The sequence below is a fragment of the Caretta caretta genome, chromosome 10 (genome assembly GCF_965140235.1).
Source record: "Caretta caretta isolate rCarCar2 chromosome 10, rCarCar1.hap1, whole genome shotgun sequence".
Taxonomy (NCBI): domain Eukaryota; kingdom Metazoa; phylum Chordata; order Testudines; family Cheloniidae; genus Caretta; species Caretta caretta.
In genome coordinates this window covers 18,891,487-18,919,090 of record NC_134215.1, presented here as the reverse complement: position 1 = coordinate 18,919,090, position 27,604 = coordinate 18,891,487, and the positions used below count along the sequence as shown (strand labels likewise).

General features: G+C 41.3%; 1 protein-coding gene across 2 annotated transcripts in view; it reads left to right on the top strand.

Annotated features, from left to right (window-relative positions):
- XYLT1 (xylosyltransferase 1) overlaps nt 1–27,604 on the top strand; it is a 341,106-nt gene that overhangs the window by 229,135 nt on the left and 84,367 nt on the right. For both annotated transcript variants that reach the window (XM_075132747.1, XM_048865755.2), the window contains exon 6: nt 27,300–27,380. In XM_075132747.1, coding sequence (XP_074988848.1) covers nt 27,300–27,380 — 81 coding nt within the window. The remainder of the gene's footprint in view (nt 1–27,299; nt 27,381–27,604) is intronic.

Here is a 27,604-nt window from a genome sequence, read left to right as displayed (position 1 = left end):
AGGTAAAGGGTCTTATTGGCTGCAGCTCCAGATAAAAAGCATTCCTGGCTGCTCCTGCTGTTGCTCTCATCTGCACCTGACCAGAAGGATGAGATGTTTTTCTTGACGAGATGGATCTCACCAGAGTAGTTCATGAGTTTTGCAATGCACTCTTCATGGAGTTACATATACACTTGGGACCACACCACACACTACAGATAGTGAATGCAGCTACCCATTTGAACTTCTTCCTGAGAGGATATTGCACTGGTGATGGACACTGGCTTATGATAACTTTCTGGGTGTAATTGAAGATACTAATTTTAATTTCTAAATCTCTACATAGCTTATGTTCTGTGCAACTCGGAAGCAATCCTTCTGTGGTACTGTAGCAGCTGGGATCAGTTGAGGTGCTCAAGGTAACAATCTCTTGACATAAACTTGCTGGGGTTGGAAATAGGACATTTCCCATAACGGGGTCCTTTGCTCTGAAAATTGCTTCCCTCCCTTTGTGTGTCAGAGCCAGAATTTATTAACACTCAGGTAACATTGCAGAGCCCATTTTTATTTCTCCCAGGTTGCACTGTGAATCATCTTCAGTCCTCTGGAAATCTGCAAACATTTCAGGGTGCAAAATCATGTGAACCAAACTGGCAAGAAATTTCACATGAATTTCCATTAAAAATGCCTTGTCTGGTTCTTAGTAGACCTTGCTGCCAAGTTTTTTCCTCCCAATATTCAGGCTAACTTTTCTTCTCTTAATTTTTCACTTCTCTTAATCTCAAATCTCCCCAAAGGTTGTACTGTATCTTGATAATTTATACTTGTATCCATTTGACATTATGCGTCTACCCCTAGAACTGTCCAGTAATAGGATTTGTATGGGCAGGTACTTACCCCCTTGTGTAGTCCCATTGAAGTCAGTGGGCTCCACACAGATGCCAGAGTCTTCCAGTTGCATGCTCTAACAAAGAACATGATGCCATGAAGCCTTAGCACAGCGAGTAAACTAGAATGAGTAATGATGATTCTACTGCAGACTGGAAATTTATTTTACATAAAATATTCTCAATCTTCCCACCACCACTTTCTTCTCTTTTCCTTTGAAGGAAATGGGTGCTTTTTTATTATAATTACTCAACTTAATGAGGAAAGCATCTCTCTTACTCTTTTGTGTAAAAAAACTCAGACAAATGAAAGGAATGTATAAATCAGAGGGGAAAGAGAATCGTTGTCTTTAATCTGGCTTGTATTTAATTTTACTTTCTGCTCTTTCATTCCAAACACTAGTGAATTTAATTTGGAAGATAGTGACAAGAAATTGCTGAAAGTCGCACACATTTTTATTTGTTTGCTTATTTATTTATTAAATCCTCAGTTCAAAATCTGGATTGATTTATATATGCATGTATGTATGTATTTATTTATTTATTTAACCAGAGTCCCTAATCTGAGTAACGGACTTGTTGATCATTTTCTCAGCTCTTTTGACTTGCTCATTTAATCAGTGATTATTGTTTTCATCAAAATGGGATGTAAAATGGGAAGATGATGTTCTGTGTGAATATGCAACAGCTACCAAACATGGAAAAACACAGAATAGGCAGCATCTTTCTCTACTATATAAATTCCCAGTGTTTAGATAAACCTAAAAATCCATAATGTTTTGATTTTAATAATTAAATATCCTTGGGTATTCACAGCTGTTTAGAAAAATACTTTCATTTTTATTGAGATTTTTGTAGCAAGTATAATAAGTGGGATGGACCCCTTTTATGAATTAAACATGCAATTGTAATTTCACTATTAACTCCTTCTCCAGTTGCCACACACTTCTGACCAAGCATATCAGGGCTTCCTTAGGTCATATCTTATGTTTGTCTTCTGGATGAAGGCCACCACTCCATCCTTTAAACATGATGGATCCATATTAGATGCTGTTGGAACCCCAAGGTGTGCACGCATTTCTTGAGCCCTTGATCAGAGATTTTCTGTTAGAAATGTCGGTTCGGCCTGCACATGTGCTCTGTACAACCTCACACTGCACTCGAAGGGTACGTAGGGCTGTGCAGGCACACTGCCCTCAGTTCCTTCTCTGCTGCCTTCGCCCGAGACTGAGCTCAAGTGTGCCTCAGCGTGTTCTGTAGTTGTTTAGTTAGAGTATCTAGTTAATGTTGTAGTTAGCATAGAATTAATTAGATTATTATGAGAGGTTTCCGTTTTTCCCCTCACTTTTTTTTTTTCCTCCCCATTTTTTCTGGGGAGCTTATTTGGCCTGGCTGGCCATACCTGGCTAGCAAGGTTTCAAATGCTGATCAGGAGGCTATCCTGATCAGCGATGGCCACTCTGAGTGTTTCCATTGCTTGGGAGAGTCCCATGTCTCCCAGAAGTGTAACTTTTGCCTGGCTCTAAAATCTAGAGCTAGGAAGAATCAGGATACTAAACTGAAGCTGCTGCTTATGGAGCACTCCCTTTGAATGGCTTCTGAGTCAGGTCAGTAGACCCTCTCTCCGGTACATCAGTCTCCAGGCTGACCCAGTGCCCCTTTGGCTTTGGCCTAAGAAGGGAAAGATCTCAGAGGATTTAGGGAGGGCTCTGAAGAAGAGGAGCTTGGTCTCCCACCACAAAGAGCCAGCTTCCAAGAAGGCCTAATCTGCTAATCTACGGTGTCAGAGGCCTTGACCTCCCAGCCCGGTATCATGGAGGCAAAAGATTCTTCCTCTTGCACCAGCAGAGCAGGGAGATCCTGGAGCACTTCAGAGGAACACATCAGGGCCCTGATGCTGTCCACCTCCAGATCACCACCATCTATTTCAGACTTAACAACAATGCCTTGCCACTCAGCTCCATCGGTACTGACAGAATGGAAGCACACGCCTTTGGCCTTGGTGCTTACTCACTCCAAACCCACCACTCAAGTCAGCTGCTGTGTCAAAACTGACCCACCTGGTACAACAGGAACTCTGTTACTGCAGGGACTTGTCAGTGTTAGTCGAGCTGGAGTCCCCATGGCTTATGGGTACAGAATGACGCTTGGTACCAAGACCCCGGTCTCTGGATTACCAGTGCTTCCTAGTACCATGGTATTCTCAACAAATAGGGAGGAGTGAGATCTTGCTCCCTATGTGCCAAAGCTATAAAGTTATGGAATTGGTATGCAGCCCATCAGATTCAGATCTCAGCCATTTACCTTCCTGAGTCCAGAATGTCACAGCTGATATGCTCAGGAGGCACTTCTCCCTGTTCCTTCATGGGATATTCCAGAGAAGGGGATTTCCACAGGTGGACCTATTCGCCACATCCAGCAACAGGAAGTGACACTTATTCTGCTCAAGTGGAGACCTAGGTCACCTCTCTTTGGGAGATGACTTTCTCTTTCCTTGGACAAAGGGCCTGTTCTATGCTTTCCCTCCAACACTACTAACTCTAAGAGTGAGGAATAAGATCAGGGTTATCTTCATAGTACTGACTTGGCTGAGGCAAGTTTGGTATACATACCTGCTTCACCTGTATGTCCAACCTGTATTCAAGCTTTCAACTGTCCCTCGTCTCCTCTTCCACAGCGCTAGTCATGTGTTTAACCCCAACCTAGGTGTCCTCCATCTCCATGTGTGGCTCCTATATGATTTGCAGGATTAGAATCCACCTGCTTGACAGGGGTACAACAAGTATTGCTAAACAGTACAGGAGAGTCAGCTCAAATTACTGACATTCAGAAATGAAAGAGGTTCAACCACTGATCACCACCTTGTTCCTGAACTTTTTCTGTTCTCAGTCATCTTAGAATATTTGCTGGATTTAAAAAAAATGGGTTTATCATCTCGCTGGGATATCAGCATTTCATTCCCCAGTAGAGGGGCTTTCTGTTTTTGCACACCCTATGTTCTCAAGATTTATTAAGGGTCTGTGGAATCTGTACTCCCAGGTTAAGGATGCTACTCTGACTTGGGATCTCAACCTGGTACTTACAAACGTTATGGGTCCTCTGTCTGAACCTATGGCAACCTGCTCCTTGCTTCACTTATTGATAAAGACAGCCTTTCTAGTAGCTATAACATCAGCCCACAGGGCTGGGGAAAAAAAGAGTCTTGATGGAAGACCCCCCATTTACAATATTTTTCAAGGGCAGGGTCTCCCTATGACCTCACACAAAATTCTTACCGAAGGTGCTGTCAGATTTCCATCCTAACCAGCCTATTCATCTACCAGTATTTTTTTCCTAAAGGACATAAATCTCAGCAGGAGACATTCCTTTGAACGTTAGATGTATGATGGGCATATGCCTTTTATCTGTATAGGACCAAGCAATTTTCGAAATCACTTAAATTCTTTGTCTCCATTGCAGAAAAATCAAAGGGGTCCACGATCTCTTCACAGAGATTGTCAAGATGGATCTCTGGCTGTATTACTTGTTCCCATGATGCAGCTGGTGCTTTGCCTCCAGAAAGGATTATAGCACGCTCTACCAGATCACTAGCAACTTCCACAGCATTACTCAAAAACATTCCAGTGTCTGAGATGTGCAGAGCTGCTGCATGGGCTTCATTCCGTCTCTTTTGTAAACGCTAGGCCTTGGACCATGCCATCAGATGTGATGCAGCACTTGGTTCTGCTGTACTGTCTTCAGTCTTGGACTTGATTCCTAAGCTCCCTCCTCTCTCTGAGGATGGATAAAGCTCAAGAGTCACCTGAAGTGGAACACCCATAGGGACAGTTCTCGAAGAAAAGGTTACTCACTTTGTGCAATCAATAACTCTGGTTCTTCTAGACTTATGTCTCCCTGTGGGTGCTCCACTACCTGCCCTCCTTCCATTCTGCTTCGGACTGTTCTTGTTGGACGTTCAAACAGAGAAGTAACGTAGGGCGGTTTGCCTATGCAGCCCTGTGTACCCACAGGGCGTGGTAGGAGGTTGTGTAGAGCGCATGCACAAGCCGAACGGAAACTGCTAATGGAAAATCTCCAGTCAATGGCTCGAGAGGAGCATGTGCACCTGAATTTGAGCACCCACAGCAACACACATCTCGAAGAACCAGTTACTGCACAAAGTAACCTTTTCTTCTTGTGATGGATGTACCACAAGTAAAAGGAGCTTGCTGCACAATAGTTATCTTGACAAATGTATTTCAACAAGTGTTACGATGGTGCATACGAGATAGATTGAACACCATCTGTCAGGAATCCTATTTTATATCCCCTGGACATATCAACGCATTGTGACCATGGAGGAAAATATGAGACCTCTAAGTCTCTCCCTGACAGACTGATCTATTTTGTGTAATACATAAGCAAGGAAATATAATAACGCCCTGGGGATGGTCTGGGGGGAAGCTAATTTTAGGCTGTTTACATATGTTAGCTAACATGTTATCATACCTTCAAATCCTAGTCTAGACAAGGTCTGAGAAGACATTTCTTATGGTTTCTAAGGGCCTACACTGGGAATATAGAGCCCAGTTCTGTTCTCACATAGTTGTAATCAAGAGTAACTCTTTTGAAGTCAATAGACTTAGAGTAGTGTAAACAGAATGAATCTCACAGTCTTACTAATAAGAGGGTTATGATTTATGGAATGAAAATGTTGGGCTAAATAACAGGAGGAGTGTTTTCTTCCACAGAAGTGATTGGAAGAGAGAACGATATGCCATTATACTATTGTGAAAGCTGAGAGTATAAATAAGTTAATGGCCAAGATGCTGTACATTTGCAGCTAACTAGTATAGTCAGGTCCTTTTGCTGTAATCTGAAGAGATATCTCCTATAGAACAGGGATAGACTACATCTCTCAGTGCACAAGTTTTCTCTTTCTGTGGATAAAGTCTTTAAGTCAGGAAAGCTAAGAAATGGGCAAGAAATTGGCTGTATTTCAAGGAATCCCTGTTGAGGTTACAGGGACAAACCATCCTGATGAGTCGAAAGAATAGTAAATATGGCAGGCGACCAGCTTGGCTTAATGGTGAAATCCTAGCAGATCTTAAACATAAAAAAGAAGCTTACAAGAAGTGTAAGGTTGGACATATGACCAGGGAAGAGTATAAAAATATTGCTCGGGCATGTAGGAATGATATCAGGAGGGCCAAATCGCACCTGGAGCTGCAGCTAGCGAGAGATGTCAAGAGTAACAAGAAGGGTTTCTTCAGGTATGTTGGCAACAAGAAGAAAGCCAAGGAAAGTGTGGGCCCCTTACTGAATGAGGGAGGCAACCTAGTGACAGAGGATGTGGAAAAAGCTAATGTACTCAATGCTTTTTTTGCCTCTGTCTTCACTAACAAGGTCAGCTCCCAGACTGCTGCACTGGGCATCACAAAATGGGGAAGAGATGGCCAGCCCTCTGTGGAGATAGAGGTGGTTAGGGACTATTTAGAAAAGCTGGACGTGCACAAGTCCATGGGGCCGGACGAGTTGCATCCGAGAGTGCTGAAGGAATTGGCGGCTGTGATTGCAGAGCCATTGGCCATTATCTTTGAAAACTCGTGGCGAACCGGGGAAGTCCCGGATGACTGGAAAAAGGCTAATGTAGTGCCAATCTTTAAAAAAGGGAAGAAGGAGGATCCTGGGAACTACAGGCCAGTCAGCCTCACCTCAGTCCCTGGAAAAATCATGGAGCAGGTACTCAAAGAATCAATCCTGAAGCACTTTTATGAGAGGAAAGTGATCAGGAACAGCCAGCATGGATTCACCAAGGGAAGGTCATGCCTGACTAATCTAATCGCCTTCTATGATGAGATTACTGGTTCTGTGGATGAAGGGAAAGCAGTGGATGTATTGTTTCTTGACTTTAGCAAAGCTTTTGACATGGTCTCCCACAGTATTCTTGTCAGCAAGTTAAGGAAGTATGGGCTGGATGAATGCACTATAAGGTGGGTAGAAAGCTGGCTAGATTGTCGGGCTCAACGGGTAGTGATCAATGGCTCCATGTCTAGTTGGCAGCCGGTGTCAAGTGGAGTGCCCCAAGGGTCGGTCCTGGGGCCGGTTTTGTTCAATATCTTCATAAATGATCTGGAGGATGGTGTGGATTGCACTCTCAGCAAATATGCGGATGATACTAAACTGGGAGGAGTGGTAGATACGCTGGAGGGGAGGGATAGGATACAGAAGGACCTAGAAAATTGGAGGATTGGGCCAAAAGAAATCTAATGAGGTTCAATAAGGATAAGTGCAGGGTCCTGCACTTAGGATGGAAGAATCCAATGCACCGCTACAGACTAGGGACCGAATGGCTAGGCAGCAGTTCTGCGGAAAAGGACCTAGGGGTGACAGTGGACGAGAAGCTGGATATGAGTCAGCAGTGTGCCCTTGTTGCCAAGAAGGCCAATGGCATTTTGGGATGTATAAGTAGGGGCATAGCGAGCAGATCGAGGGACGTGATCGTTCCCCTCTATTCGACATTGGTGAGGCCTCATCTGGAGTACTGTGTCCAGTTTTGGGCCCCACACTACAAGAAGGATGTGGATAAATTGGAGAGAGTCCAGCGAAGGGCAACAAAAATGATTAGGGGTCTAGAACACATGACTTATGAGGAGAGGCTGAGGGAGCTGGGATTGTTTAGCCTGCAGAAGAGAAGAATGAGGGGGGATTTGATAGCTGGTTTCAACTACCTGAAAGGGGGTTCCAAAGAGGATGGCTCTAGACTGTTCTCAATGGTAGCAGATGACAGAACGAGGAGTAATGGTCTCAAGTTGCAGTGGGGGAGGTTTAGATTGGATATTAGGAAAAACTTTTTCACTAAGAGGGTGGTGAAACACTGGAATGCGTTACCTAGGGAGGTGGTAGAATCTCCTTCCTTAGAGGTTTTTAAGGTCAGGCTTGACAAAGCCCTGGCTGGGATGATTTAACTGGGAATTGGTCCTGCTTCGAGCAGGGGTTTGGACTAGATGACCTTCAGGGGTCCCTTCCAACCCTGATATTCTATGATTCTATGAAGTGCTAGGAGGAAAAATACATACTTTTTAACAATATCCCTTGAAGCAATTTTTTCCTTGGAAGGTTAAAATTAGCTAAACAACATGGTTAACTTGAGCAGCCCTGGGCACTGATCCCCTTTCACAATTACTGTAAATAGAAATAGGGTGGTTTTAAATTGTACATCTAATATCTCCGGGCACAACGTTATTCTCTTTTCTTCAGTAAGGTTTCATCTGTCAAACTGATCCTTGTTTCATGTGTTACACACAGAAGATGAAAAATCCAACTTCCATACAAAGGGAATTTTTAAAAATCACAAATGCTGAACTGTAGAATGTTAAAATATCATTTCTACATTGAAAACTCCACAAACAGCTTGTGCACATTAGCTTCAAAATCTTTACTAAATTATTTTATACAATCTTAATAGAAAAAGTTAATAACTTTCATACCTGGACTCACTGATTTCATTAACCTGCCTAGCTCAGTGTTATCACAAAAAAGCATAACTCTTCTCATTATCTTCACCACAACTTTCTTTGAAAATTGCTGACTAAAGCTTTAATGCCACCTAATACTTAAAGGTTAGCTAAAGTGCTTTGAAAGGCAGGACCTGTTGTGCTTCCTATAAATCTACTTGTCTACGTGAGGCTAGTTTTCCATTATGTTCTTCACAGATATGCACACGTTCACCTACCATTTTAGCTTTGATTGTGACATTAATTTGGACTGAAGAATTTATTTATTTATTTATTTATTTATTTAGCCACAACTGTGGCCATTATTAGCTTGGTCTCTGACACTTTGCTCATAACACACAGCAAAAATGGAAAAGGATAATTGCTCTCTTTGTGCCTTGCTTGGGGAAAAAGGAAAGGAAGAGCTGAGTTTAAACACAATATCACTTTTTTTGCCCCCTATATATCCTGGGACAGATCCTCAGGTGTAGTACATGATGACAGGGCCTCCATTGGACATATAAGGCACATTTATCCCTCATTTATACCGACAGAGGATATGGCAAGACATAATGGCCCACAAGTATGTGCTTAACCCGTGTACATGTATAGTGGGAAACTGAAGCATGAGTTCACCCAGTTAGGCTTTATCAATTTTCAGCTTTATACATTTTCAGACAGAATCATTGTCACTTACAGATTCTGATCAGGTATATATGATAGATAACGTTATTTAACATTACACATACCCAGTTATACATTTATCCAAACTTTCAGAATTTGTTTTTCATTCTCCATTCTATGTTGTTATAAATCATTAATACTACATCAATATTACATCAACACAACTCAACATTAAACTAATGAAACGTAACCCTTATTTTCTACCATTGAGCAATTTTTGTCTTCTTCTCATGTGATATTTCAGTATACGTGGATCATCCTAAATTATTCATTAATATAACCTTATTTTTTTATTTGAGGAGGAAAGTTATGGGGAACAACACTGCCTTAATGTCAGCATATTCTTAACTTTTCCAAATGTGGGTTTTCAGGGGACTTTTTGCTCAAAGTTTAGCATCACTCTTGTAAATCATTAAAAAGCCTTGTAAGTAATTTTGCTGGTTGCATTTTGAGGTGCTGTATTCAGTTTAGGGCCTCCCACCTCACAGCATTTCAGAACCCAGGCTCCAGCCCAAGCCCAAATGTCTACATTGCAATTTTGCATCTGGAGTCCTGGAATTCCCCTCATTGACTGCATCAGAGGAAATAATAATAACAATAGCTGCCGTTCTGTTTCTTATTCAGTTGTTGTCTTTTTGGTCTGTAAATGACTATCACTATTCATTAAAAATATCCTATTGTGAGAATTCCCATTATCTCTTTTCTACTGCTTCTGCACCTGCATTTGACAATGACTCTTTCAACCAGTGCAGCCTCCATGTTTACAAATACTCCACTTCTCTAGTGGAAGTCTGGAATTATGTGGACCAGAACTTAAATGTTCAGAGAGTATTTTCCAGGGCTTGGAGCTTCAGCACCGTGGGGGCCACCAGGGCTCAGGGTTTCTGCCCTGCTAGTTTGAAAATATTTACCAGAGCTCCACTCCGGATAACTCCGGCTGAATTTAAGCCCTGTTGTGGATTCTCCTACCATTGTTGTCTGCTCATATTGTATTGGTGTGTAGGCATTATCACAGCAGTGGGGGAGTCCGTTCAGATTTTTTTTAAAAAAATAAAGAGCCGCTCCAAACTTTCTCCAGTACCTCAAATCAAAACCTTAATGATTCGAAACTGTTCAGTGAGCTTTCAAAATTATATTGACAATTCCTCTGTATCTCTCAGCTTTTCTGTGTCTGTAAGAGGAAGTGTCTGATCAGAAACAGGAAATACACAAGTATACACAATACATAAGGCAGTCTATTCTCCTGAGATTTACCACCCAGGTTAGCAGATGGTGGCTCAGCTAGGTTGAATAAGCTCTGGAACTTTGGGGTGCTGATCTGGGAATAATAATTAGTAGCAGCCAAGCCCCATGTTCTAACCTTTTTCTCTTCACAAAGATGCCATGTCAATTTCACCTTTCAAGTGTGAATATTAAGAATGCAGCTGTGGGTGAATCAACCATCTTTCCCCTCAATGGGGAGAAAATGCTTGGTTGAGCTTCCTGTCTACATGGAGAGTTTAACCAAAGTAGCAGCCCGTCTGTGACTGTGGAGGGAAACACATTTTATTTTTATAATTAACATGCACTTTGTACGACGAGAGGGTTTCCCCAGCCCTTATCTAAATTAGACGCGTCTGTGCATTTGCCTAAAAGTTCCTGTTGCAAATGTGCAATTACAGACATCTTTTGTTTGTGAAGGTTCTAGACCATGCACTCCAGCCCTGTGATAGTAGGGTGCACAGACAAAATACTAAAGTTTTAATGTACCTGATTATTTATGTAAAAAAACCAACAACAACAACTTAAGGCTTCTTTTGTGACAGAAAAGAATGGACCAATTTTCATCAATTACCAGTGAAAAGCCATTGAATGTAATGGTGCTGCACCAGTTAACTCAGAGGCTGTAGTTTGTGCTCTCTTTACCTGGTAGAGAGGGGTGCTTCAGTGTAATGGAGTATATGGAAAGAATATTAGAAACTTTTATTATTCAAGCTTTTTAACAATTACATTATTTTTAATAATAAACAAACATGCTGTCGCTCACGAAAGCTCATGCTCAAATAAATTTGTTAGCCTCTAAGGTGCCACAAGTACTCCTTTTCTTTTTGCGAATACAGACTAACACGGCTGCTACTCTGATAACCTAAGGAAGAAATTATTGTTGAGCAACACACTTCTCAGTTCTACTTTGAACACATAGGTTGCATAAAAATTGGGGGGGAAATAGTAGTAATTTGCAGTAGAAAGCGCTTAAACGTAAATTATTTCCTTTAGTCAAGATTAGCAGAGGGCTTTAGAAAGATATTTCAGACTGATGGCTTTCTAAGCTCAGTTCAGTTTTCAAGCCTCATGAAACGGAATTGAATCTCCCAGTTTTGTAAATGTCAATAAATTAAATCTCACAACATAGCTGAGTGAGATATAATATTATTAAATACATTTTACAGATAGGTAAATTGAGGGACAAAGAGAAAAGAGACTTCCCAACTATGGGAAAGTCTTCTGCACACACTTATGCATATGAAATAAATTTATTCAAGCACATAAGTGACTCTAAGATTAGTCTCTGGGTCACAAGAAGTCAGTTACTAGAACTCAAGATTCGTAGCTCTTAATCCTTTGCTGTAGCCACTATACACAGTGCTGCCTGAAATATGAGCATACATGCCCCATATCTATCCAAGTATGTAGGGCTATGCTTAACTTCAGGCGTGTGAGTAGTCTCATTGACTTCAATAGAATTACTCCCTTGCTTAAAGTTCAGCACATGTTTGAATGCTTTGCTGGACTGGGGTCGCAGTTGCTACACTACAGAGTTGTATGTTCAGTGCAATAATACATTAAACACTTTAGTTGAAACTGCACTGCAAAAAAAAAACAATTGGAAACTGAATATATTATTTTCTATCTAGTGGATAGCTAAAGAAAGTCAAAAGCAGCAATAAGATAAAAAGAAGTTTTAATGAGTATATTTGGTGAGGGTTTTTTTATTATTTTAAAAGCCCCAGTGCTTATTAGCTGATAAAGGTTAGCATTTTTCATTATCCAAAGGCATTTCAAGGTTTCATGGGATATAACTGCAAAACATTCCAAACAAATGAATATTCTGTTTTAAAAGAATGAGACATTGAGGGTTTTTATAAATTACAAAGTTTGCTAAACCAATAGCTCTAATTAGACGAAGAAACCCTCTATAGAGGATTTGCATCAGTGGCTGTGCACACGGCAAGTTTTTAAGCATTTACATATCAAATACTGCTGGCAGTATTTTGGCTGCAGTCGAGAGCAGTAGATAGTTTTAATCACATTTGTTCACTTATCCTTGGTGGAATTCTTTTTTAGGTTCTGTTTAGGATTTTCACTTAAACTTGTGCTATTTCTTGTCAGCCGTGGTTTGTTTTATTTATTTATTTTAAATTTGACATCTGAGGCATTGAAATCTCAGAAACTAGATTATGGAGTGTCTTCTTTTCCTCTCAGTAGTTTCCTTGGGTTACGTAAGCCTTTATATACATTTACTAGAAAGATAACTTTATTCAGCAATGTGACATTATTAGAAAAGAAGCCTTTCACTCTTCCATGGATGTGGTAGCTTAGCTCTTATTTTTTTTAAAAAAAAAGGGAAACAGACAGCAGTTGAATGGGAAGCATTCACTGAAAGTACAGCCAGGTTGATCACCTTGCTGATAAAACATCTTGAGAGTCATATAACACGGTCATTGTTGCAGTGAGCGTTAGCTGCATCTCTTATGATGACTGATCACTGCCTGGAGCATCAAAACGTAGAAAGCTAATGCTTTGAAATCTGTGCACATGACTTCCCAGTGCAGACGGCAGTGCTGTTCCTAGAACAGAACTCTGATCTCTCAAGAACACTAGTGTGTGAGCTGCCGAAACAATTGTTTTCTTCCATTGTCTTGTTCCTGCACTAAACTTGACTTGAAAGATAAAAAACAAATTTAAAACAACAATGCTGTAGAGGCCGATAGGGTTCCAATCACCTGGGGTCTTTGGCTTAAAGGTGGCCTCTGTAATAGTATCTATCTTTCTGGTTTTTATAGCATGCCAGTTTTATGAATGACTGCCCTTGTGTGACCTGAAGAAGAGCTCTGTGTAAGCTCAAAAGCTTCTCTCTCACCAACAGATGTTGGTCCAATAAAAGATACTGTCTTTTGTTGTCTCTCTTGTAGAAATCATCATCATCTCAGAAATGTGTCCCATTCTAGTGTCTGTTCTCCTATAGATGGTGAGAGCCCCCAGGTATCTATCTATGGCCTTTCCCAGTCCTTGCTTTTCCAGGCTGAAGAGTGCTTTTCATGCTTTGACCTGGTCGTTGGTGAATAAGGGGTTAACCTCACTTGCACATGTAAAGGACTCTAAACTGGCTGCTTGATACAGCAGGCAGAGAAAGCCTTTGGGAAGGTCAGACTCCGCACTCAACGTCAGTGGGCTGAACCCCATACAGGGAAGTTTTCTGCTTACATTCGCTTGTCCCACTGTCTTGCTGTAAACACTGTCCTTCAGGAAAAGACATTGAAAGCCTCTGCATTTTTTCTGAGGGATCATCAGCTTCAACTTACCTAATTCTAGCCTGCATATATATCATGGCAGCCTCAATCTTCTACCCCCCACCCCAACCTGGGAGAGAATCATTCACCATGTTTTTTTTCCCCCAACAGGTGTAGAAAGATCACACCCAGTCTCACATACAGAGAGCTGCCAATTTCCAGAGAGAGGCTGTAGGGGAACTTTCACAGTACTGGCTGGACATTGTACAGAATGGGGGGAGATTTTTAATATTTATTTTCTCACCGTCTTCAATTACTGCCCATACCCCCTATTTGTCATTTCCTGTAGTCCTCATTGTGGTCTGACACTGACCTCCAAAAACTCAAGAACTAGTCCAAACACCAGGTCCTTGCTCTGTCTGCAATACATGGTCAGGAAGCAAACCCCACAATCTACATGTGTGTTGAGCAAAGCAAAGAATGCTCCTGGATCAGTGCTTGGCTTCCCAGTCTGGCCATGTGCTTTAGGAGTGAGTGGGGGGAGGGGAAGAGAGTGCCAGAGAATAGCCTATGCAAATAGTGAGATCCCCTCGAACTGGAGGAAAGTTAGAGGAACAACAGCTCTTCCTTACCCTAGGCCATTGGCAGGCCTGAAGCATAGCCTTCTCAAATACTGTCAGACATATCTCTTGTAAACCTTTCCCATCTCCTAGTCTCTCTAGCTCTGGGTGTGTGTACGCGTGCGCAAATGGGTAAATATCATTCTCCCCCCTGGAGGACTAGTGCCCATTCCTGTCACAGGTTCTACATTCTGCAGACTTTTTCTTTTCTTTTCTTTTTTCCCCTGGGGTGAAGGTGGGAGGATTCTGGCGTTAATCGATTTTAAACATCCCACTTCCTTCCCTGTGCTCAAGACAATTGACTCACTGCTAAGTCCCACAATAATGAGGACATACTGTCTCTTCCATGACTATAGTGTTTCTCTATACCAGTCACCAGGAGGTTATCTGATTTCTGCAGGAGGCGCCCTCATTCCGTGACCCTAGAAATTTGGAGCACTACATCTGTGATGCTCAGACACCTGCTGGTCCATTTTTAAAATTCCTGTGGCTAGCCTCAAACCCAGCATTCCAACATAGTAGCACAGCGTGCTATCTACAGAGTCATTGCAACATGGCAGTTTCAGGTCAGTGCTTTGGTTTAGTTCTCGTAGGAACCCCTCTTTTTGTCTTTGTGAAATATGATAAATATATGAAAAAAAACTCAGAACCAGTATTACAGAAACATTATCAGCAAACCCAACAATCTTCAGTGTGGTGAAAAATATTAGCTTTGGCTTGGGGAATTCAGTTGCATCTCCTACATAAATGACTTTCAGGTATTATGATTACTACTCACATCAACTAAGAACCATTAGCAAATAGCTGAATGCTAATGTATGTTAAAAAGAGGAAGAATTGTGCAGCTGTAAAAACAGAAAGCCCTGCAGTTCCACCCCTCTTAATAATAAGAAGAAATGTGATTAGCACAGGAATTAATTTGATTAAATCACTGAAATCGATTACTTTTAAGAAAAACAACATGGGAATCCACAGAACTAATGATCCATTTTTGTTTTAGGGGGCAAATCTTATATCCTCCCATCCCAACACATTCTCTCTCTCTCTCTCTCTTTCTCTCTTTGAGAGAGGCAAAGAGTCCTGTGGCACCTTATAGACTAACAGACGTATTGGAGCATAAGCTTTCGTGGGTGAATACCCACTTCGTCTTTGAGTGTTCGTATCTGCCTCAACTCCAGGAGGAAGGAGCCACTCTGTGGCCAATAATGTTCTTCCTCTGAAATCAGGGTCTTCTCCCGGCAGCTTTCAGGGTAGCACAACTTTGACATTGACCCTCTAAATGAAATGATAAAATATATACATTCTCTGTTGCCTTGTGCCTTGTGTAGTAATTGACACCAGTCTAAAGTGGGGTGTAAATTACCATTCTGATCTAGTGTTGACTTTTTATTCACTTTGCATTGGTATATGTGATGCCTGTGTCCAGGGCAACAGATAATTTGTCCTAGGGTTTAAATATAGCAATAATAGAAATGCATTAATATATTTTTACTTGTCCAATTGGAAAGTCTCTCAGATAAAGACCCCGGAAAATGCTCTTCATTTACATTTTCACAGCGACAAAAAAATAAATAAATACAAAAATTACAGTCAAAGTAAATTATGGGTTGGAGACAGAAACTTCCAACAGACAAAGAAATTGTCAATTGCTGCAGGCATTATCTTTCATTTCAATGAAACAGTAAAGATTGCATGCTATGGATGGAGCAGCAGACAAAAATGCAGGGAGTTTTTCACAACCTTAAGGCCAGATTGTGATACTCTTACTCCAGTTTGTTAGCACCTTTTACACCACAATTTATCCCATTACAATAAGATACAACTGCTTGTAAGGGTAACAGAATCTGTCTCTTAATGTTGGAGTTTGTATTTAGCTTGGCAGCTTACCGTAGGCAGTGCTTGTCAATGTAATTCGGGATAAATTACAATTCTGTGTCATGAAAATATGAACATTCCCAGTGGATGAACAAGCATAGGACTCCCCAGTGTGAGATTCAGTGTAGTATTCAGATCTTGTAAAATGCCACCTTTTCATTGGCACACTCAAGGAATGTAAGTGGCAGTGATGAAGCTATCCTAAAGGGCCTGATCTGAAGCCTGTTGAGATCAAGGGAGAGATGCCCATTGTCTTCATTGAATTTGGTCCTTAGAGAGTAACAAAAGGATTATCTAATTACTATGAGGAATAGATTCAAACCAGAAGTCCTGTGTTAAAAAGAGATTAAGAATCTTTAAAAATGTGTAAATCACTTTTGTTAAAATGTTCGTTTAGCCTTGATATCTCTGGTATATCAGAAGCAGGATAACTGTGATTGATGGACTGATTCTCATACCTCTGCTCTCACTGAGTACAAACAGAATGTAAACAATAAAGTCCAGACCATCAGGATAGATTATAGCTATCTCTCCATTTGCTGGATCAGAAAGAAGTCCCTGAGTCAATTTAAACTCAGACTATTTATCTAGAACTCCTTTCTTTGTCAGTTGGTCCCTGGAAGATCAGTTGGAACCGTTATATGCAAGCCTCTTCAGGTGGTGGGAGTTCTGTGAAGGTGTTACAACCCGAGTGAATTTATGTAATCACCCCTTATTGTTCTTAGTTCCTGGAGGCCCCTGGCCACACTCCCCCATGGAATTACATACAATTCCTGCCCTACAATGATACATAAAGAGATAGATATAAAGGGTAACAAGAAAACATTCTACAAATACATTAGAAGCAAGAGGAAGACCAAGGACAGGGTAAGGCCCGTTAGTCAATGGGTAGTGGGGGGGGGAATAACAGAAAATGTGGAAATGGCAGAAGTGCTAAATGACTTTATTTCTTCAGTTTTCACCAAAAAGTTTAGTAGCAATTGGACATCTAACTTAATGAATGCCAGTGAAAATGAGGTAGGATCAGAGGCTAAAATAGGGAAAAGAACAAGTAAAAATTATTTAGACAAGTTAAATGTTTTCAAGTCACCAGGCCCAGATGAAATACATCCTAGAATACTCAAGGAGCTGACTGAGGAGATATCTGAGCCTTTAGCGATTTTCTTCAAAAAGTCATGGAAGATGGCTGAGAATCCAGAGGACTGGAAAAGGGTAAATATAGTGCCAATCTATAAAAAGGGGGATAAGGACAACTCAGGGAATTACAGACCAGTCAGTTTAACTTCAATACCTGGAAAGGTAATGAAGCAAATAATTAAGCAATCAATTTGCAGACATCTAGAAGATAATAAGGTGATAAGTAATGGTCAGCATGGATTTGTCAAGAATAAATCATGTCAAACCAACCTAATAGCTTTCTTTGACAGGGTAACAAGCCTTGTGGATGGGGGAAAGCTGTAGATGTGGTATATCTTGACATTAGTAAGGCCTTTAATACTGTCTCACATGACCTTTATATAAACAACCTAGATGGAGCTACTAAAAGGTGGGTGCATAACTGGTTGGAAAACCGTTCCCAGAGAGTAGTTATGGGTGGTTCACAGTCAAGCTGGAAGCGCATATCAAGTGGGGTCCTGCAGGGATCAGGTCTGGTTCTGTTCAATATCTTCATCAGTGATTTAGATAATGGCATAGAGAGTACACTTATAAAGTTTACGGACGATACCAAGCTGGGAGGGGTTGCAAGTGCTTTTGGAGGATACGTTTAAAATTCGAAATGATCTGGACAAACTGGAGAAATGGTCTGAAGTAAATAGAATGAAATTCAATAAGGACAAATGTAAAATACTTCATTTAGGAAGGAACAATCAGTGGCATATATACAAAATGAGAAATGACTGCTTGGGAAGGAGTACTGTGGAAAGGGATCTGGGGGTCATAGTGGATCACAAGTGAAACGAGTCAACAGTGTAACGCTGTTGCAAAAAAAGCAAACATCATTCTGGGATGTATTAGCAGGAGTGTTGTAAGCAAGACACAAGAAGTAATTCTTCCACTCTACTCCATGCTGATTAGGCCTCAACTGGAGTATTGTGTCCAGTTCTGGGTGCCACATTTCCGGAAAGATGTGGACAAATTGGAGAAAGTCTAGAAGAGAACAACAAAAATGATTAGAGGTCTAGAAAACTTGACCTATGAGGGAAGATTGAAAAAAGTGGGGGGTTAATCTGGAGAAGAAAAGACTGAGAGGGGATATGATAACAGATTTAAAGTACATAAAAGGTTGTTGCAAGGAGGAGAAAAAAAAATGTTCTCTTTAACCTGTGAGGATAGGACAAGAAGCAGTGGGCTTAAATTGCAGCAAGGGAGGTTTAGATTGGACATTGGGAGGACTGTCAGGGTAGTTAAGCATAGATTAGACTGTCAGGGTAGTTAAGCACTCGAATAAATTGCCTAGGGAGGTTGTGGAATTTCGATCATTGGAGGCCTTTAAGCATAGGTTAGACAAACACCTGTCAGGGTGGTCTAGATAATACTTAGTCCTGCCTTGAATGCCGGGGACTGGACTAGAAGATCTCTCGAGGCCCCTTCTAGTCCTACAATTCTATGATAAACTTAATTCAGTAGGATCTCCCAAAGATATTGTAGGAAATTGCCACATCTGTCATAGGGATGACCTAGGTAATTATGGGCTTGGCAGTCTGATATTGATCAGATAATGGAGATCCTGATATGGGACTCAATTAATAAACAAAATTAAAGTGGAGGGTAATATAATTAATACCAATCAGCATGGGTTTATGGAAAATAAATCCTGTCAAATTAACTTGATATTTTTGATGATATTACAAGTTTGGTTCAAAGAGGTAATAGTATTGAGGTAACATTCTTAGAGTTCTGTAAGGCATTTGACTTGGTATCACATGACATGTTGATTAAAAAACTAGAAAGATATAAATTTGACATGGCACACATTAAGTGGATTAAAAGCTGTCTAACTGATAGGTCTCAAAATGTAATTGTAAATTGGGAACCATCATCGGATTTTCTAGTGGGGTCCCACAGGGATCAGTTTTAGGCCTGCACTATTTAACATTTTTATTAGCGACCTGGAAGAAAACATGCAATCATCATTGATAAAGTTTGCAGATTACACAAAGTTGAAAGAATTGTAACTAATGAAGAGGACAGGTCGCTGATACAGAGTGATCTGGATCACTTGGTAAACTGGGCACAAACAAACAATATGTGTCATAATATGGCAAAATGTATATGCATACATCTAAGAACAAAGAATGTTGCCATACTTACATGATGGGAGACTCTATTCTGGGAAGCAGGGACTCTGAAAAAGATTTGGGGGTCAGCCAAAAAAAATTTGGATAATCAGCTGAATATAAGCTCCCAGTGCAATGCTATGGCCAAAAGAGCTAATGCAACTCTTGGATGCATAAACATGGAAATCTTCAGCAGGAGTAGAGAGCTTATTTTACCTCTGTGTTTGGCACTGTTGTGACCTCTGCTGGAATACTGTGTCCATTCTGATGCGCATTCTGATTTATCAGGATGTTGATAAATTTGAGAGGGTTTAGACAAGAGCCACAAGAAAATATTAAAGGACTAAAAACATATCTTATAGTGATAGAGTGAAAGAGCTCAATCTATTTAACTTAACAAATAGAAGGTTAAAGGGTGACTTGATAACTGTTCCCCAGGTAACTACCTGTAGACTGTCTAGCAGAGAAAGGTATAACACGACCCACTGGCTGGAAGTTGAAGGTAGCCTAATTGAGACTGGAAATAAGACGTAAATTTTAATAGGGAGAGTGTTCCAATGGTTAATTAGTGTGCCAAGGGTCATGATGGATTCTCCATCACTGACCATTTTTAAAACAAGATTGGATGTTTTTTCTAAGAGATCTATCTGCTCTAGGAATTATTTTGGGAAAGTCTATGACAGCATGCATCCGATGAAGTGAGCTGTAGCTCACGAAAACTTATGCTCAAATAAATTTTAGTCTCTAAGGTGCCACAAGTACTCCTTTTCTTTTTGCCGATACAGACGAACACAGCTGCTACTCTGAAATCTATGACCTGTGTTATACAGGTCAAGTTAGATTATCACAATGATCCCTTCTGGCCTTAGAGTCTGTGAAATGAATAGATCCTTGTTCCATGTGTAGTCCTGTGAAATCAATAGCACTACTCCCAGAGTAAGGTGTGAGGAAGAATGGCAGAATCTGACTCTCAATGAAGAAAATGAAGTTTTGAGCCAAAAACAGAGGTGCCTGAAATAAAGGGATGCTTTTTGACTACAACACACTGTGTAGTCTTACACTGATTTTTCAAAAGTGCCCAACGTTGGAACTTCTGTTCCCATTGAACTTGATGGTAAAACTCAGTTGATTTCAGTGGGAGCAGTTAGGCCAGTGCTGAGTGCATTTGAAAAGCCTGCCCTAAAAGCACAAAGAAACCACTCACAGAGCAAGGAACTGCTCATTGTTGGCAAAGGAGGCAAGATCTAGCCCTTAGATAGTTGCCTATAATAATTATTCTGGCTTACTTAGTAACTACAGCTTCTTTCTATTTCTGTGTGAATGAGATGTAATTATATCTATTTCAAGCACTTGAAGTGGGAAACTTCCTTCCACATCTTCTGCATCTTTGTATTGTGGTGGGGAGGAGCAGACTCCAACCAAGAAGAACTGCTGAATTTTTAACTATATCTGCAGCTTTGCTTCCTTCTTTCTACCCCTACTCCACACCACAATTCAGAGATTGCTAACTTCATCGGTTTTGACTATATCATATTTTCTTACATCTTCCCTAGCTTGCAAAAGTAAGTAAGGCCAGGAATTAAAGCTGTGGGGGGGGGGGCGGGGGGAACAGAAAAAACTTCTATAAATGTGTTTTTAAAAAAAAAACAGTTGTGAAAAGAATCTGTACTCAGAATTATAAAACCAAAAATCACAGATTTCCATGTATTGGAAAAAAGAGGACTTTCATTCCAATTAATTTTTGAAAGTATTTTGTCATTTTGCCACAAAAAATATGTGCAAAGCAAACATGTAGAGCTTGAACTAGAAAAAACTAGAACATTTTTCCCCAAGAGATTTTTGTTTTAGTCATGGGTCAGCAATGAAAAAACTGTTTGTTTCTCTCTCTATGTTGGTAGGTAATATTCCTGTGTGCACAACAGCTGCTTTCTATTGGAGTAGATAATGCCTGTAATATGTATGTATCAAAGGTATTTCTGTGCTTCTAATCACGATAGTGTCTGTGTACTTTATATACTTTAATAAGTCAAGCCTCAGAACTACCCGGTTTGAAGTAGGAAAGGGGTATGGACAGGCAGGAAAATAGACATAGAGAGGTTAATGCAAAAATTTCCAAACTTGATTTCTGAAACATAGACGCCGAAATCCATACCCAGGCCCCTCAGTAAAAGTGGCTTGATATTCATAAAAAGAAAAGGAGTACTTGTGGCACCTTAGAGACTAACCAATTTATTTGAGCCGATGAAGTGAGCTGTAGCTCACGAAAGCTTATGCTCAGATAAATTGGTTAGTCTCTAAGGTGCCACAAGTACTCCTTTTCTTTTTGCGAATACAGACTAACACGGCTGTTACTCTGAAACTTGATATTCATAAGTGCTGAGCATTCGCAGTTCACCAGTAACTTCAACTGGAGCTGTGAGTGCTCAGCAACTCTAAAAACCAGGCTGCTTTTATTTCGAGGCAGACTTTAGACACCCAACCTTCAAAATATTCAAATAAGTGACTTGCCCAAGTCACAGAAGAAGTCTGTGGTAGAGCCAAGAATAAAACCCAGATCCCCTAGCTCCCAGTAACGTGTTGGCCAAAAGACCATCATCCCTCAAGGTGCAAACATTGCAGATCAGTCCAATCGATGTGCTATTCCTCTTTGTTAACAGTAATTCCCCCAGGACAATAAAGTAGATTGTTAGCAGTAGGCAGGTGCCTAACATATTCATCCTAACAAGGGTAGTATTCAGAAGACCTGTGGGGCAGTCAGGGAACCCATACCAATGTTGTTACAAATATTCCTTTAATCATTAATGAAACCCTACACCAAGATGTCAGGAATTTAGTACTCCTGAATGTAATCTAAGAAGCCATTTGGTCTTATTGTTGTAATCCATATTCTCTTTTCACCCTCCCACTCCTTTTGTTTTTCTTATGTCTGTTTGTTATATCACAGCTTTATGTAGATTGTAAGCTCTGTAACTCAGGGATAGGTTCTTCTGTATGTTCTGCAAAGTACAACTAAACTCTGGGGCACTGCAAGTAGTGGTCGTGGTAATAAGGGATAATCATTCTTCTAGTGCTTCTGAAAAGGCCCTGGCATGACCAGTGGCTTTATGCTTAATAATTCCAACCATTCCTCCTCAACAGTTAGCTTAAAACTTCCAATTATCTTCAGACCAATCTGAAAATATCAGTTCCAGTGAGAGACAAGATGGGTGAGATAATATCTCTTATTGGACTAACTTCTGTTTGTGTGAGAGACAAGCTTTCTTTACACAAAACCATGTCACTTGAAAGCTTGTCTCTCTCACCAACAGAAGATGGGTCCAATAAAAGTTATTACCTGACCCACCTTGTCTCTCTAATGGACCAACATGGCTTCAGCAACACTGCATAGTTTCAGTCACAGACAAGTGGATACCATTTAAACAGAAGTGCCCTAAGGCATTGGATAATGTATGATATTGATTTGTCACACTAGTCCCCTTCACTAGTTTAGAGGTAATAGGTGTGAGGCTCTTACTAGTTTCTGGATACTGTTGGCCCTGGCCCAGTTTGCATGCTTCCTTACTGCTATGAAAAGGATCAGTATGTAGACCACTGTCACTTGGTTGAAGACATTATTCAGATTAAGGTCATGATTCCCAGTTCAGCCAAAGAGAGCAAGATGCAAACCCAAGGAAGGTGACTTGCCTTTGTGCCCCTGACCCCGAGGCTGTGAAAATCTAATCTACCTCTGCCATTAATGGCTCCCAGGGTCTGTTACAGCAGCCAAAGATCAGGCAGGCCTCGCCCTTTCTTTTCTGGCTACTTCCCCTGCACCACCAGCTGGTGGAAGGGGTAGCCAGGTGCCACAATAGCAGCTCTAAGCCATTGAAGATACCTTCTACCCAGGGGGAAGCCTCTGGGGTCCAGTTATAAATGGGAGTTAGAGCAGCTTTGTGCTGCCAGAGTGGTACAATGTGTCCTAACCAGGTATTAAATCTTTCTTAATACAAAGTCGGCCAAGTGAGGCAGTCTGATATAATTTTCATCCATGTTTTCTGCCATTATGTCCAAAGATGGCAATCTCTTTTGTGAGTTCCGAATCAGCAAGATACTTACACACATGTATAACTTTAACCATGTGTGTAGTCCCAGTGAAGTCAGTAGAAACTACACATGTGCTTAAATACCTGGATGAATTATAGCCACATACCCTAGCCCCCACATCTTGTGAAATAACATTTTCCTTTGTCCCTTATCGAAATGTTCTGCAGTGCACTCTTGTTTCTGGTCAGGTTTACAGAGCTAACTGAACCTTTGACCCCTTTCTGGTTTCTCAGATTCAGGGATGAATTCGAAAGAATAGGACTGCTCCTGCTCCTACTGATAACTCTGGCAAAACTCACATTGACTTCACTGGGAGAAGAATTAGACCAAATAGTTTTAGCAACCATTGCCAGAGACATTAGCAAGAGCTAATGCTAGAGGCATCGCATGGTGCTAGCGGCATTACTGCTAGAGAGCACTAGGCAATGCTGTAGTGATTATGGCCAGAGGCATCTGAAAATACACCACTAAAGGCACGTTCCTCTATGTGCTGCCTAGGACTTTACCTGCTCTATTTAGCCACAATGCTTTTAAAAATATAGGAACCTATGAGATGCTGAGCACTTTCAGCTCCCTTAAAGTGTGGAAGGTAATAATGAGGAGATGGTGCTCACCACCATTGCAAGGTCAGACTCAGAGGACGTGGCTCACAGGAAAGGGAATTAAAAGTTCTGTAATATTTGTGCTGCTAGAGCAAGCATAAGCTTGAATTGGTTGAGCACATAGATCTAAATGTCAAATATCTAGAATATTTTCCAAATTGAAGGTGGGATGTCAAAACTTGAGGAGAGTGATATTTATTTTAAAAAACAAACAAAATGTGTAGGTTAATTCTTACAAAATATTTGATCAGAACCAGAACCAAAATGCCACTAACTTATTCAAGAGATGGAGAAAATGTCAACAGATTTGAGGCTGTTCATTATCGTGAGAGCTAAAAATTAGACAGGGAATTACAGACAGTAATCTAAAAAGCAACAACAGCTGAAAACTTTGTGTGGCAGGTCTGGTTTCAGATACGTTTTGAAAAGCACAATTGAAAAGTGAAACATAGATTGGTGGGAAGTTTGTTAAGAAAACAATAGAGGACTATTGACCAGTGTGGGGTGTTAATTTGTTTGATTTGATTTTATCCTCCAAGCAAATTAAAGTCCAAGCACCTCTAAACTTTGTTATACTTTTGTACATCATCCTTGCATGCCAGCGTTTGCCTAGAAACTCACTCTAAGATGTCAGTCATTGAAACTATTTCATGTGGAAGCATTGCTAAGTAAATTCACTAAATGCCTATTCATCCCAGTAAGATGGAGAACCACTGAAGCAGCAAATGTGAAAATCTGCACAGCTTACTATACAGAAAGCAGTTTTCTGAGGATGCCAAATTGAGACACAGAGTCTGACCCTGGGAGGCATTAAAGCTCACATGAGTGAACATGGAAGGAGGGTCTCAGGCTCCTACAATCTAGCCATTTAGGTTGGTTGATAGACAGATACTCCAATTGGTCTAGACTCAATCAATAGTTAACTTGGTCTTTATTCATCCATTCGGTAATGAACTGTTACCTATGATGATGTGAGAGTTTGTAAATATAAGGTACTTAGATGCTTTACTAGTTCGATAAAGTCCCCAAGTTATTACTACGGATTGCATAATTTTAAAGCATTTTATAGAGGGAACTTGTTTAACTTGGTTTGATATGGCTTATAAAAGTGGAATGTTTCCAAGATGCTGTACCATCTACAACTGTTTTATCTCTGACTTGACCTGTATCAGTTGCATTATAGACCATTGCCAAAAAGGGTCACGTATCTCTTATTTTTAATGTTATGTTTTTGAATGTGAGTCAGTAGCTGAAGATCTATCTATTCATTAGAATTTTCTCAGTTTTCCTAAATATGTTGAAGTAGATAAATAAAGGAGGAAATGTGTTTGCACCTTTGTTGAAGTAATAGTGAACCATCGGAGCAGACTCAAATACATAAATTCTTGTACATTTAGGCTCAAAATTTGAAAACTACTTAGGATTTGGATGCCAAATAACCGATAAACAGAAATTAGCCATCCAAATTCCTTTGTTCCCATTAATTTTATTGGGAATTTGGCATCCAAATTCTAGGTAGTTTCAAATTTTCACATTAAGTCAAGTTAAATAAGTTCCCTGTATAAAAAGCTTTAAAATTGGCATTGAAAATCTCAGTCCTAACCTTTTTATTTGTGGGAGAATACTGTGCAAGTGCAGAATTAATGTCTCCCCACAGATTTTACTTTTTCCCCCACACAAAAATTGATCAATGCACCCCTTGCAGGCAGTGGCCAGGGGCGGAGAGGGTTACGTCTGGTTCAGGAGTCAGGAGCAGCTGTGGGAGATGTAAATCACCACCTTCGGGGTGGGGCTGGGCTCTCTCTGTCCCTCTCACTCATTATCGCAGTGTGTCTGGAACCAGGGAGGGGCGAGGCTGGGGACGCCCCTGCTGGTGGCTTTTACTGTGGACTGGGCTCCAGCTGCTAATCTCAGCTGAAGTGGGGGAAGTTCCCTGCCCCCACACAAAGAGGCCAGGGCTGGGTCAGACCCACCCCCAGGAACCTCCTCCAGCTCCAGGAAGCTCTGCAACCCCCACATTTCCTGCCCCCATCGCTCCCCATCTGCAGTGAGAGGAGTCACTGCATGGGGAGCTGTCCCCTGTCTGCCCAACTTCCATGAATCTGACCACCCCACACCCAGAACTCCCCTGCTGAGCCCCACTCCCTGCTGAGCCCCCTGCACTTGAACCCCCACCCCACTGATCCCCCACCTCCTGCACCTGGATCCCCACTCCACTGAGCCCCAACCAGTTGCACCCAGACACCAAGCCTACCAAACCTCACTCCCACAGCACCCGGTCTTCCCTGCTGAGCCCCCTGCACCCAGATCCCCTTGCCAAGCCCCATACCCCCACACTCAGACCACCCCCACTGAGCTCCAACCACCTTCACCTGGATCCCACCCCCAGAGTCCCATTCTTCCTGCACCTGGACCCCCCCCCCCAAAGCCCCTGTGCATCCAGATACCCGCCCCCCACCCCCCCACCCCGGATCCCACACTAAGCTATCCACACCCAGATTGCCCCACACAGAACCCTCTCACCCTACAGCTGGATCCCCACACACTAAGCCCGTCCACACTTGGATCCTGCTAAGCAAAGCCTGCTTGCCTCACACCTGGATCGGGGGTGGGGTGGGGCTGGACATGCATGCAAGATTCTGTGGTGCCTTGGTGAAGGGATGGCATGGGGCGGGGGCGGGAAGAGGCGGGGTGGGGGCTTAGCGGAAGGGATGAAATGTGGGCGGGGTCCAGGGCTGAGCAACCCCTGGGGAAAATTAGGCATGGGCACCTGTGCACAGATCTGATCTGATTGTGTGTGTTCAGAACCTGATCTGCTGACTTGGTGACAAAAATCATTGTTACCAACCATGTTTTACTCCTGTGAGTATCACTGAGCTATGATTGTGTGAGTGTGATTGTGATTGTGCTGTGAGTGTGAGCCCAATTCTGTTCCTCTTTATGTGCATCAGCAAAACTGCTTGCTAAATTGACTCTCAGATCCCACATTAAATTTTCAAGACTTGCAGTTTAAAAAAAACAGCATTTTTGGCTCATAAACTGAGCACATTTGAAATAGAAATCACTGAAAGATAATAAGCATGCCTTTCTTTCTATCCAGTAGAACCAGTCTGTAAAGTTCAGCAAAACCAACAAAACACTTTCAGCAACAATGTCCTTTGTAGAGGAAAGGTCTGCATTAAAAATAGTGTTACCATAATAATATCTTAAAACTATGCCTTGAAGAGTCCAAAGGGTCTCAAAATAAGAAACAATAAACATAAATAACTCCGTAGTAGACAGATTTCTCTATCTGATTTGCACATTTTTTGTTGTTTCTTTCACAGGACAAATGATCAGCTAGTAGCGTTCCTGTCAAGGTATCGCGGTATGAACTTCTTGAAGTCGCATGGGAGGGACAATGCAAGGTAACATGACTTCTCTTAAGTTTGTTTTGGCAGTGACAAAAAAGTTAGACAGCATGGTTACTCCCAGTATGTCTGGATGAAGGAGTCCTGAGTTCAGGAGACTCGCACCATGAAAATGAAACCGTGTCTTGGGAATAGTTGTCTCTCACTCTTGCATGGCTGCTCCTGCATGTTATCTACAGAAGAGCTTTAGTGTAGAGAAAGGCTTAGAATAGATTGATGCT